General features: G+C 49.4%; 1 protein-coding gene across 1 annotated transcript; it reads left to right on the top strand.

The window, feature by feature from the left end:
* Window positions 1–7,113: 7,113 nt before the first annotated feature.
* LOC112321306 (sperm-associated antigen 11B-like) lies at window positions 7,114–12,259 on the top strand. Its single transcript, XM_024578711.2, has 3 exons — window positions 7,114–7,165; window positions 8,084–8,233; window positions 12,074–12,259. The coding sequence occupies exons 1-3, from the start codon at window positions 7,114–7,116 to the stop codon at window positions 12,205–12,207; spliced, it is 336 nt and encodes a 111-aa protein (XP_024434479.1). The 3' UTR covers window positions 12,208–12,259.
* The last annotated feature ends 426 nt before the right edge of the window (window positions 12,260–12,685 follow it).

Here is a 12,685-nt window from a genome sequence, read left to right as displayed (position 1 = left end):
ACTGAGCTGACCCGAAACCGACTCGGGACCCTGCAAGTCATGAGGACATTCCTCTTCCTCTTTGCTGTTTTCTTCTTTCTGGCCCCAGGTAAAATGAGCGCCTTGGCAGGAGGGAATCAGAGGCCGTGGCCCAGCGAGGGGCCCTGCCTCAGGGAGGACGTGGCCAAGGTCAGCTCTGCAGGGGACCACTAGCTACAGGGCGTGACTGTCCCCTCAGGTCTCTCCCATAAATCCTTTGCATTTCCCATTGTTATCCACAAGGGGCTGTCACAGGTGTGCAGAAATGCAGGTGTGCCAGGAAAGACGCCTTTTTGTCTCCAGTCTCATGCTTACCATCCAAAAGAAAAAATTGTAAAAAAAAAAAAAAAAAGATTAAAAGTGAGGGTAACCATCAGTGAATCTTTTAAAAGAATAGTTGTGTTAAAGATGAAGACACATAAGAAAGACAGAGACAGGAGGAGATGGAAGATGCAAGGAATGGAACTTAGAGACACTCTGTTCACACTGGCCACGGAGGTAGGTGAAAGAGTAAAGCCAGCTACCCTTCCTCAGTCACGTGCTGGACTGCTGGACAGTGTGACATGGACTTCACATAGTTCTCCAGTGCCGGTGCCTTTGAGGGAAACTCCACCCTACTCTAGTTCAGTGACATTCAGAGTAACTCTTTTGGTTTGGAAGGACCACATAGCATCCATTTTGCAGACACAGAACTTGAGGCACAGAAGGGCTAAGCAGTTGCTCAAAGTCCCACAGATATGAAGGAGTGGCCAATGTTCGAGCCCGACTCTGGCTGGCCACAATGAGGGGACGTAGCCATCCCCATCAGAACTCTCGCCCTTCTCCCTGCTCCTGGGAACCTCTGATGGCTGTAGTTTGGCCTCCCCAAAACTGAAGTCTAAGACTAGACTCATGCCAAGTTCCAGGGAGCAGAAGAAAGGGCTTTGCAGAATTCACAGTGAGTCCAAGTTCGCACCCAATGCTGGTGAGGTCTCCCGGGCTCAGAGCCTCCTCGCCCACTGTGTGTGCCTCTGGGTGAGTGGATCTGCAGGAAGCCTGTGGGGGTGGGGGTGGGGGGACCCAGGGACCACAGTGAGTCATTCATTCCACTGGCCTGATGCACATTGGAAACTGACCGAAATATCGTTTTCACATCACTCACACTTAACATCTCACTAGTCAACACCATGAAGATACATGATATAAAGCTGCCTGATACAAGTAAAGGAAAACTTACTTACAGGTGTGACTGAGGTAGACACACCTGCACAAACAGCTACATTAACTTCTCGGTAGGAGCCTGGGGTCCCCCACTGGGGGCCTTGCGGCTGCAGACGCTCTTCCTCGTTCCAGAGCCCTTCTCTTCCCGGGCTGTCCCTGTGAACTGAACCCAAGACAAGGACTGCTGTCTGACTGAGGTCCAGCACCTCTTTCCTGAGACGGCCTCACTGTCAGGAGGGCGGGGGGTGGGGGCCATCGCTCACTGAGCTTTCCAGTACCGGGGTGTTTCTCCTTGTGGACTTGTGTGCTTATGAGAGATGCGATTCGTGCACAGGCTGAGACTGGTCTATCGGGTTTAGTGAATGTCAATGCTGCATGTTGACGTTAATCTCGGTCTGTGTCCCTCTGACCCTTTGGCTGCAAATACCCAAACTAGGCCACTCAAAACTGTGACGTGTCTGTCCTTGACTTGATGTGGCCGCTATGGGTAAAGCCCTCCAGCCAGCCCCGGTCCTCTGCGCAGACAGACACAAGGGGAGGCTTGGAGAGCCCCCGCCACACTCCGCCCCCAGCTCTTGAGCACAGCTGGAGGAAATGGAAAAGTCAGATTGGCCCTTTCTTAGCAGTCTCTTCACTCCTACCCACCTCAGTGAAGTTTTTTCTTGTACATATCGAATTTATTCTTCTTCAACCCCATCTCGGGCTGTCCCCTCGTCTAAGGCTGTGCTCTCCCCGCACCAAGGAGCACTTTGAGTGTTGGGAAAGTTCCTGACTCGGAAGGTGTTCACAGGAACAAATTGATAATGAATTACCCCCTGACACATTGTGATACAAGAATACTAGTGTCTGCTTCCCCAAGCCCCCAGAACCCGGGGGGGGGGCAAATCTGTTCTTCCTGGGCCGAAAACTCAGGGAGAAATCTTTCCCCTGCCCTCTCCTGGGCTGGCAGGGGAAGGCACTGTGCCAACTTGTAAAGAATCTTCACCAACTCGTTACCTACCTGACTGCGCCTGGTAACGAGGCTTACCTGACAGGAGAATTAATCCAGGTGGCTCCTTCCCTTGTGTAGCCAGGAATGCATTTTTTGATGAGAAATGCTACAAGCTTAAAGGGAGATGCGTGCGTTCTTGTCAGAAAAATGAAGAACTTGTTGCTCTCTGCCAGAAGGCTCTGAGATGCTGCCTCACACTCCAGCCGTGTATGAAATGAGGAACCCCGAAGACTGGGCTTCCCAGAGGCCCGAAAGGCCAGCGGTGCCTTCTTTTCCCCCAGCCTCTTCCCTTCCCTAAGACACTTCAATAAAAGTGAATAACTGGCTTTTCTCAGTTTGTCAAATGCTTCACTGAGACGGGGAACGTGAGTGGCTAAGCTTGGTTGTCCCTCCATCCTGGGTTATTTTTCTGGGTTTGTTTTTTTTCATTTTGTTTTGCTTCTCTTTGGTAAGCGAACGGTCCCAAAGCCATGTGATATTTCTTTTAAAAGGGGACTCCAGCCCTGCCCGGTGTGGCTCAGTTGGTGGTGCGTCATCCTGCAAAGAGAAAGGTCATGGGGTCGATTCCTGGTCAGGGCACAGGCCCGGGTTTGGATTCAGCCTCTGGCCAGGGTGTGTGAGAGGCACCTAACTGATCGATGTTTCTGTCCCTCTCTGTCACCCTACCTCGCCCTCTCTCTAAAATAAATAAATAAATAAATATTTTCATTTTTTGAAAAAGGGGACTCCAGGAGTCTAAAAATATACGAATCTCTGGAACAAACCTCTAGCTTGTTCTCAGGCAGTCAGCCACGAGCAACCCACTGAGATAGATTAGGTAGAGACACATTAGATAGAGATGGAGATGAGATATAGATGGATACAGATGTAGATGGATACAGATATAGATGGATACAGATACAGATACATAGATATACGGGTAGGTAGAGAAATGAACATCTATCAGGATGGATAGTTACACTAATAATAAAGAGACAGATAAAAATCTACTTATCAAAACTGTCATGTGTCACACGCCTGTGTAAATTAACATCCTGCCTTTAATTTGAGATATTTAAATATTGCTTATGCATTTGTTCTATGTCCATAAGTCTGGATTCAAATTTGCTGATGGGCTGAGGGATCAGACCTCTCTAGCTCCAGTCACCTGGTTCCTGGTCCAAAATAAAACTTTTTTTTCTTTGCTCCCTGTCTGATCCTTCCAGAATTAGGAAACTATTATTTCTTCTTATTTGTATGTCATTACAATTATTTGCATGAGTTCAATCACATTATGTTCTCCTTGTAACAAGACACAATTGGGTGTATTGGTTATATAACCAAAGCTGTGACTGGAATGTCACGCTGGAGAACTCTGCGTAAAGAATCCAGTTCAAGGAACTCAGCTGACTTTATGGAGCTGCGGTGTACCGAGCCCTTGCGGGAACACCAGCCTGGCCCCTGGCTTACGGGCTTCCCAGCATCACAGGTGAGCCACTTCCTGGCAGGTCCAGGAACCTGAGGAAGTTTGGGGGACCTCCAGTCCCTCCCCACAAAAACCCTTTAGCCAAACGTCTCACCTCTCGTCCTCCCACACAATTACTCACACTGACCGACTTTGTCATTTTAGTGACAGGGGACCTCGATGCGGACAAGATATGTGGCTATGGAACCGCCCGCTGCCGGAGGAATTGTAAAGGAGCAGAATTCAGGATTGGAATATGCCCCAACACCTACCTGTGCTGTCTGAAAGGACGGCGACCCCTCTCTGAAGCCCGGGAGACACCCAAACCCAAGGACTCCAGGCCCCTAGCCACAGCCGGACCCTAAGCTGGACCCTCCCCTTTATGAGGCCTCACAGCTAGAACGTCCAGGTGCCGCCCCAGGCCGGAGCCAGGGCAGCAGGGGGCAGCAGAGCACAGGGTCTCAGCGGTCTCTCCTGGTGGGAAGGGAGGCTAGCGATGCAGCTGCACTGGGAGCTGCAACACTTTCAAAGCTTAACTGAAAAGCGATCTCATCAGCCACGAGCCTAAGCGAACATCTTTTGCGGGGGGAGGGCAGGGGGGCTGAAGTATACCAATTGATCTTGATAACATTGGTTTGCCGATTAAGAAGTTCTGCTCAGCAGTTACGTGTGTCTTTTGTTCATTAAAATGGAAAATAAATCAATATTAAGTGCCACCCGTTTGGTATACACTAGAATTCCAAACATGAGCTTTCGGGGAGGGAAGAAAATGGTAACAGGATGAGAAGCGGGCAAACTCCGCAGGTGAACCACGCGGATGTCTGGGAGGCGCACACCCAGCAGGTGGCAGCAGAGAGCAGCGCTGCCCGGGCCGTGCTGGGCGGGAGGTGGCAAACTCCGACCTGGCTTTCTGGTCCAAACTGTATTTCGGGGTAACCAAATGATTTATGACGAAAAGCTTCTCCGCACAAAAGTAGCCCAGCGAATAAATGACGAGAGGAGAACAGAATGAGCGTGTCACTATTTGGCAGGCGCCTAGGGCACTCCGGAGCTAGCCAGCTGCAGGAAACCAGAAGGACCGCCTGGTGCCAGGTGCCTCCCGTTGCGTGTACACAACGCCTCCTGTGACGTGTGGGGGTGACCCGTGCTCTTTGGCCAAATACAGCGGCACAACCTGCCTTCGCGGGGCCATCCGCTCCCAGCCTCATCCCTTGATAAGCTCCGCCTCCCAGGCTATTTCCAACAATACTCAAGATGCCCTCGCGCACCCTCGGAAAAGGCTTCGGAATCTCTAACGCAGAGGAACGGACTCTGAAATGGAATCACAGTACCACTTCCACGCCCGGCACAAACTAACACCACTTTCTTGATGTAACGTAGTATCCATGGAGTGTTCCCAGGGCCCTGTTTCATAAGCCAGTGCTGAACATTAAGATCCTAAAAAGGTCCAAGAACAGTGCCTGGTCGTTTGTGTCCAAGGCTTCTTGCTCGGATGGCGACGCCCACCTGCCAGGGCGCCTGTTTCCACTGTGCCCGAGACCGAGCGTGCGGTGGAGCCGGTCCCTGGGTCTCCGCCCAGTGGGTACGGTCCCGAGGCTGCGACTCTCCCAACGCGGGAGACGGAACTCTCTGCGAACTGAAGTTCACAAAGGAAGGCCGATAATCGTTCGAAACTAGGCTAACGAAAACCACCAGAAGGAAGGCTTGAGTTTGGACATTATTGCACTTTAGAATTTAGACATTTTGTGTGCTTTGGAGTTGAGAGGGAGCGAGCACGCAAACGTCCCTTGAGCAGCTCCGCGCCCAGGCCCTTACTGGAGAAGGAGCGCGCAGGGGTGACAGCGCAGCCTGGGCCACCCCCACTCTGGCCCCCGGAGCAGCGCGTGCCGCACCCCAGGAATGCGAGTGTGGGGCGCAAGCAGATGCAGCCTCTGCCACTTTACTCTCCCCCATCTCCTTGGCTCAAAGGAATGAAAATCGCACACCCTGAGAGGTTCAGAAAGAAAAACAATGCAACTTATCAGTTGCATGGACAAAGTAATTTTTAAAAGAGGCAGAAGCAAGGACGAGAATGTTCTTGGACCGGTTCTGCTACCCTGCGCAGTACGAGTGCTGACTTTCAGCGGGTGGATTGTTCCGCAGTGTTTCTAGGACGTGCGACGCCGGTAGGCCAGGCGGGGGCTCCCAGGGCTGTTCTGTGAGGGCGGAGGGACCACCTGCGACCTTTCTAATGACTTCTGCTCCCCGCCCTCCTCTATCACAGAGCCGAACCACATTCTCACGGGCTGTTCTTTCCAGAAAACTTGGGGAGCCTTATTTTATCTTCAGATCTAGACAGAGGACAGGAGACATAATGGTTTCTGCCTCAATTTCTTCATCTAGTTAGATCGCATGATTTTAATGAATTAGAACCATCTTTAGCTGCGTGGTGGTTATTAAAATACTGCTACATTTTGACTCATACTTCATCATTATTAATATCTGAATATTACATTGGGCTTCCCTTTTTTCTTTTTATAGGGAAAATAAGCATCTGTAAGAATATGCTGTCTAGGTACTCTAAAATGTGCATCTTTTATCAAAGATCCCAATTGCACACTGAAATAAATACAGACACACCTGGAATAATGCACACCTGCTGACCAGGGCATAAAAGGACAGAGAGTGGAACGAGGGCATAAGAGAAGTCTCCAGTTGTACAGACGTAACAGCAGTTTCCATGGCCCTACTTGACCATCTACCTTCTCCAATGTCCAGAGGCTGGGACCTCGGCTTAAGGCCCCTTGAGGGAAAAGAAAATAGAAAGGCGGGGGGGGGTGGCTGGGGGGGACACACGGTGGGGGTACAATATGAAGAAGACTCAGATAATTGAAATCGAAAGAGGGGCAGTAAAAGTGACATCTGAGTCTTGGAGGGACCAAAAAACACAGGGAGAGGCTCAGGGGAGAGGGAACAATGGTGAGAATTTGGAAGGGCTTTGGAAGAACCTGTAAAGCTTCTGGAGAGGGCAGTGTCGAAAATCCGGTCGTACTGGAAATGTTTTATGTTTTCCTGCATGATTTTTTTTTTACACCAAGATAAATAGTTCAGAAGACAGGATACAACGAATACCACAGCATTATTTATGTCACCATTTTAAGAAACTGTGATTGGTGAGTTTATGTTAATGACATTGACTTTGCCTCTTTTTTCCCTCTTTCTGGTACTCCTCCCTTTCCCTGTTCCTTCCTATTCACCAAGCCCACCTGAGGCATTGAGGCATAACATTTACACCCTGAGGAAAAGGGTTTAATGTTTGCTCCACGAGCAGTGGGAAAACAATGTGTCCCTTGTGATGGGACATTATTTGGAAATGCAGTCCTTCCCCTGCCCCAGGCCACCCCCCCAGCTCAGCAATAAAAGGCTCCAGGCTGCCTGCCCACCCACTGGGACCTTCCTGGTTTGCTGTCCCCTCAGCCACATGAAGCGACTCCTGCTGCCCTGCACCCTGCTTGTGGCCCTGCTGTTTCCAGGTAGATTGGAACTGTGACCAGGACCAGGGGACCGGGCTCTCTCTACACTAGTCACCTTGGGGACAGGCGTCCAGGCTGGGCAGTAGGATGCTGAGCCCCGGGAACACATTTCCTGGTGGGGATGTTGGGCAGGAGGCTCCTGGCTGCCCGTCCCAGTGACACAATATGCCAATGACACCAGCTTCGGGGAGACAGGGCTCGAGCCCTGACCCCACTTTCTTACCCTGTAGCATTCCCCTTACCTAGAAGGACCGTCTGTACCAGGAAGAACATGGCGTTTCCGGGGTCCCAGCAGCTATGCTGGTGACGACACGCCAGGGAAAGCTCAGCTCCGCGTCGGTGAGGTGCTTGGGCTCCACGGGGGTCCCTTTCCTGGTGTCATTCCCCTCTCTCTCTCTCACACACGAATCATTTGTCCCCGCTTCCATCCCACTCCATCCATCCTCCATTTCCTCTTTTTCCGTCCAGTTTATTGAGGTGTAGTTATCAGACAAGGAAGAGCGCACCTTTAATGTGCACAGTTGGATGAGTTTGGGCACGTGCCAACACCGTGGTGCCGTACAGCCAAGGGCACAGACCTACCCCACACCCTCCAGCTTTCCTGTGCCGTCCGCGTGTTCTGTCAGTCTGTTTTTTCTTTTTATCTTTGGTGAGAACCCGTACCGCAAGGTCTTCCCTCTTAACCTGTTTTGACGCTCACAGCTCCCTACTAACTGCTGGGGCTGAGCTGTACAGCGAGTCCGGGAACTGCCCACCTCGCGCGACTGACACTCGGTGGCCACAGAGCTGCAGGGCCCAGCCCACGCGTCCCGGCCCGGCCTCTCCCGGAACGCGCCCCTGAGGGGTGTGCGTGCAGCCTCCGGGGCCGCTGACCAGGGCGCACTGAGAGCTCTCTGCTGTGTGTTCTCTCTCATGCAGGGTTATCCCGGGCTGAGTATGGGAACCATGCCGGCGTCGCGGGGCCCGGGATGCCCACGGAAGAACCCCGTGGACGAGGAACAAACGAGTCTCAAGTGTTCCGCCACCAAGTAAAGCGCCACTACTTAGCGCGCACCCCCCCTTACCAGGGTAGGTGAGCACGCCTGTGACAAGGCCATCCACGCAGCACGTGTGTGAGTGGGGGAAGGTGGGTGTGCGGGCAGGCGGGGCTGAGGCTAAGGGCAGGCTGTGTTGCGTGAAGACACTACGTGGGCCGCTCAGGCCGCCTGCCCGTCAGAAGGGTCTGGGTAGGTCTTACGGCCTCCCCAGGGGCAGGACCGCCAAAGGTCTCAGGCAACCGGCAGATGCAGGAGTCTGAGAGGCGAAAATACTGAGACCACTTCTCTGGCCTCACCCAAACCCGAGGGCAGAGGACGTGAGGTCTAGGAAGACGTCTGTCTCCCTCCCTCGGCCGTGGGCTCCATTCCCTGCTCAGGACAATCGCTGACCCGGTGCTGAGGGCCCGGGGAACAGCGAGCACTCAGGCAATGCATTCTGGGATGGGCTGGCTGGGGAGACCCTGGGGTGGACGATGGCAAAGGACAAACAGCCCACAGCTTCCAGTCCATATGGACATTGAGAGGATAGTAATTTCCAAGATGCCTTTAATCCCAAAATCATTCCTGACCCTCACACAGAACAATGGAGCTGGAAGCTCAGTGGCTAGAGGAGAAAATTCTCTCTTAATTGCTTTTTCTCTGACTCAGGAAAAGAGTTCCATTATTTCCTGTATTGGCATAAAACCTCCACCTATGTCTGGAAACATGCATTCTGCAGAAGTTCAGTTAAAAAAAAAAAAAAAAAAAAAAGCCCTGGCTGGTGTGGCTCAGTGGATTGAGTGCTGGCCTGTGAACCAAAGGGTCACAGGTTTGATTCCCAGTCAGGGTACACACCCGGGTTGCAGGCCAGGTCCCCAGTAAGAGGTGTTCGAGAGGCAACCACACACTGCTGTTTCTCGCCCTCTCTTTCTCCCTCCCTTCTCCTTTATAAAAATAAGTACATAAAATATTTAAAAAACATAAAAATAAAAAAAATAACTAAGAAAAACATTCTTAAAATACTTAACCAGCCATGAAAGTCTGTATCCATCCAGCATTAAGTCATCTTACCCCCATTTCCCACCGTTTTTTCATGTATTTTATTGATTATGCTATTACAGTTCTCCCATTTCCCCCCCTTTATTCCCCTCCACCCTGCATACCCCCTCCCACCTGCATTCTCACCCTTAGTTCATGTCCATGGGTCGTACATGTAAGTTCTTTGGCTTCTACATTTCCTATACTATTCTTACCCTCCCCCTGTCTATTTTCTACCTACCATTTATACTACTTATTCCCTGTACCTTTTTCCCCCTCTCTCCCCCTACCACTCCCCCAGTGATAACCCTCCATGTGATCTCAATTTCTGTGAATCTGTTCCTGTTCTAGTTGTTTGCTTAGTTTGTTTTTGTTTTTGTTTTTAGGTTCTGTTGTTGGTAGTTGTGAGTTTGTTGTCATTTTACTATTCATATTTTTAATCATCTTCTTTTTCTTAGATAAGTCCCTTTAACATTTCATATAATAAGGGCTTGGTGATGATGAACTCCTTGAACTTGACCTTATCTGGGCAGCACTTTGTCTGCCCTTCCATTCTACATGATAGCTTTGCTGGATAGAGTAAACTTGGATGTAGGTCCTTGCCTTTCATGACTTTGAATACTTCTTTCCAGCCCCTTCTGGCCTGTAAGGTGTCTTTTGAGAAATCAGCTGACAGTCTTAAGAGAACTCCTTTGTAGGTAACTGTGTCCTTTTCTCTTGCTGCTTTTAAGATTCTCTCCTTATCTTTAACCTTGGCTAATGTACTTATGACATGCCTTGGTGTGTGCCTCCTCGGGTCCAACTTCTTTGGGACTCTCTGAGCTTCCTGGACTTCCTGGAAGTCTATTTCCTTTGCCATATCGGGGAAGTTCTCCTTCATTATGTTTTCAAAGAAGTTTTCAATTTCTTGCTCTTCCTCTTCTCCTTCTGGTACCCCTATTATTCACATGTTGGAATGTTTAAAGTTGTCCTGGAGGTTCCTAAGCCTCTCCTCATTTTTTTGAATTCTTATTTCTTCATTCTGTTCTGATTGAATGTTTATTTCTTCCTTCTGGTCCAAACTGTTGATCTGGGTCCCGGCTTCTTTCCCATCACCGTTGGTTCCCTGTACGTTTTCCTTTATTTCACTTTTCATAGCCTTCAATTTTTACTCTATTTTGTGACCATACTCAACCAATTCTGTGAGCATCCTGATGACCAGTGTTTTGAACTCTGCATCTGATAGTTTGGCTATCTCTTCGTCACTGAGTTGCATTTTTTCTGAAGCTTTTATCTCTTCTTTCATTTGGGCTATTTTGTGTGTGTGTGTTGGCACACCTGTTACATAGTAAGGGGCAGAGCCTTAGGTATTCACCAGGTTGGGGCAACCCACTTTGCTGCAGTGTGGTGCTGTATGTGGAGGAGGGGTTCCAGAGGGAACAGTGCCGCTTGCTCAGCTCTCGGCTTTCAGTCATTTCCTCCACTACCCACAAGCAAATTGGGCCCTTCTGGTGCTGATTCCTGGGTGGGTGTACATTCTAGGACCCTGTGAGTCTCTCCAATGAACTTTCCTGTGAGGCTTGGAGTTCCTCCCGCCACTGCAACCCCCACAGGTTTTTCAAGTCAGAGGTTTTGAGGCTCTATTTCCCCTCCCTGGAACCCTGTCTCGCTCCCCAGTTGTTCCTCCTGGTTTATCTGCACACGAATGTGGGACTGTCTGCTCCGCCAGCCACCACCTCACTGCCCAGTCCTCCAGCCACCACCTCGCCATGAGTCCTCTCCACCCCACTGCCCATCTCTGCCCCTCCTACTGGTCTGGAAGAATGTTTCTTCTTTAACTCCTTCATTGTTGGACTTCCATACAGTTCTATTTTCTGTCAGTTCTGGTTGTTTTTGTTTTTAAATTTGTTGTTGTCCTTCTTTTGGTTGTGTGAGAAGGCACAGTGTGTCTGCCTATACCTCCATCTTGGCTGGTCGTCCTCCACCATTTTTTGTCATCTCCATGGTACCCAGACCACATTGTGACTCCTGTGAAACAATGTGCTCTCTCATTGCTTTGCACGGCATCCATTTAAATTTAAAATTCTCCGTGACCTTGTCTGGTTATTCTTTATGTTCCCAAAGCACTTTGTGCAGACTCTACAATGGACTTATAATATGGAATTTACATATTTGTTTACGTGTCTGTTTCCCCACTAGAATCAGACTTCCTCATCTGGAGAACATCCCTCAACTCTGTCACAGGATGTTAAAATGTCCTAGATAATTTTGCCTTGAAGGAATGAGGAATTAATTTACTAAATGAATAGAAATCTGTGTGTCCTCCTCCCCGTATTTGTTCTATTCATGTTTTTCTCTCTTTCTATACTATCTCCCTTTCTTTCTAAAGAATTATGAACTTTCTCTATGTAACAGTGTTCTTGGGAAGTTGCTAAAATAGAATTTTCAACTAAGATTCAAAATAGTACAGTGAGTGCAGAGGCAGACCATTCTGTATTAAAAAGGTGACCAAATGCCAGTGAGAAAAGCCTTAAATCCTCACCCAGTCTAGAGTGTTAGAGAAGAGTGGAAACTGAGGCAAGATTTCACAAGAATTATTTCGGAAAGGTCCATTGGTTGGCTGAGCAGGAAGCACATGGGGCCCTGCTCCCACTGCAAGCTGCGGTGACATCCTTCAGCAAAGCCACTTGGAGAATTAGATGTGTGTATCATGCTGTCTGGGGCTACCGTGGACTGGCCTCTCCCCTGCCCCCAACACCCAACATGGGGCAGTTGCCCAGGTGAGCTCTCCATATGGCAGGTGCAAAGGAGAGGTCGATGCTGCTTTGAAATGGGCCTGCATTCCAAAGCTAATGTTGGATATTTCTCTATACAGAACCTATACCAGATTTCAAAGTCGTCAACTGCCAGAAAAGCGAAGGCCGCTGTCAAGAATATTGTAATTATATGGAAACGCAGGTAGGCTACTGTGTTAAGAAGAAGGAAGCTTGCTGCCTGACTCCAGCCTGAGGCTGCTGACTGAGGAGCTGAGGCTCCATCCCCTCACTCAGCTCCCGGGCCTGGCACCCACCCAAGTGCAGGTGTTGTGGGGAAGGACCTGAGCAGACAGGAGCTGACATTGTCATCTGTGCCAGGAAGTCTCAACATTTTATGGTAGCAAAAAAAAAAAAAAAGACAAAAATGGGCTACACGTAGTCTTACTCACATGATCTTAGAGAAAGTAACTGGGCTTGAGATGTACAAAAATCTTCAAAATCACACACTCTTTGCTGGTGATGTAGAGGTAATAAAGTTTCATAGGAAAGCATTCAAGTATTTCATTCTTTTATCTTTAAAATATGTTTTAGTGTCTACCTGTGTTCTAGGCACTGACATTATAATGAATTGAGAACATGAATATGTGGGGAGAAAAACATTAAATAAATAAAAACAATGAAATGCTACATATTCTAGTATGTGGACATATCCAAGGCAATATGTTGAAAAG

Source organism: Desmodus rotundus, chromosome 13 (genome assembly GCF_022682495.2).
Source record: "Desmodus rotundus isolate HL8 chromosome 13, HLdesRot8A.1, whole genome shotgun sequence".
NCBI lineage: Eukaryota > Metazoa > Chordata > Mammalia > Chiroptera > Phyllostomidae > Desmodus > Desmodus rotundus.
This window is presented reverse-complemented; position numbering and strand designations above follow the sequence as displayed.

Coding starts and splice junctions, on each gene's coding strand:
- LOC112321306 (XM_024578711.2), top strand. CDS start 7,114: ATGAAGCGACTCCTGCTGCCCTGCACCCTGCTTGTGGCCCTGCTGTTT. Junction 7,166..8,083: donor TGTGGCCCTGCTGTTTCCAG/GTAGATTGGAAC, acceptor TCTCTCATGCAG/GGTTATCCCGGGCTGAGTAT. Junction 8,234..12,073: donor GCGCACCCCCCCTTACCAGG/GTAGGTGAGCAC, acceptor TTCTCTATACAG/AACCTATACCAGATTTCAAA.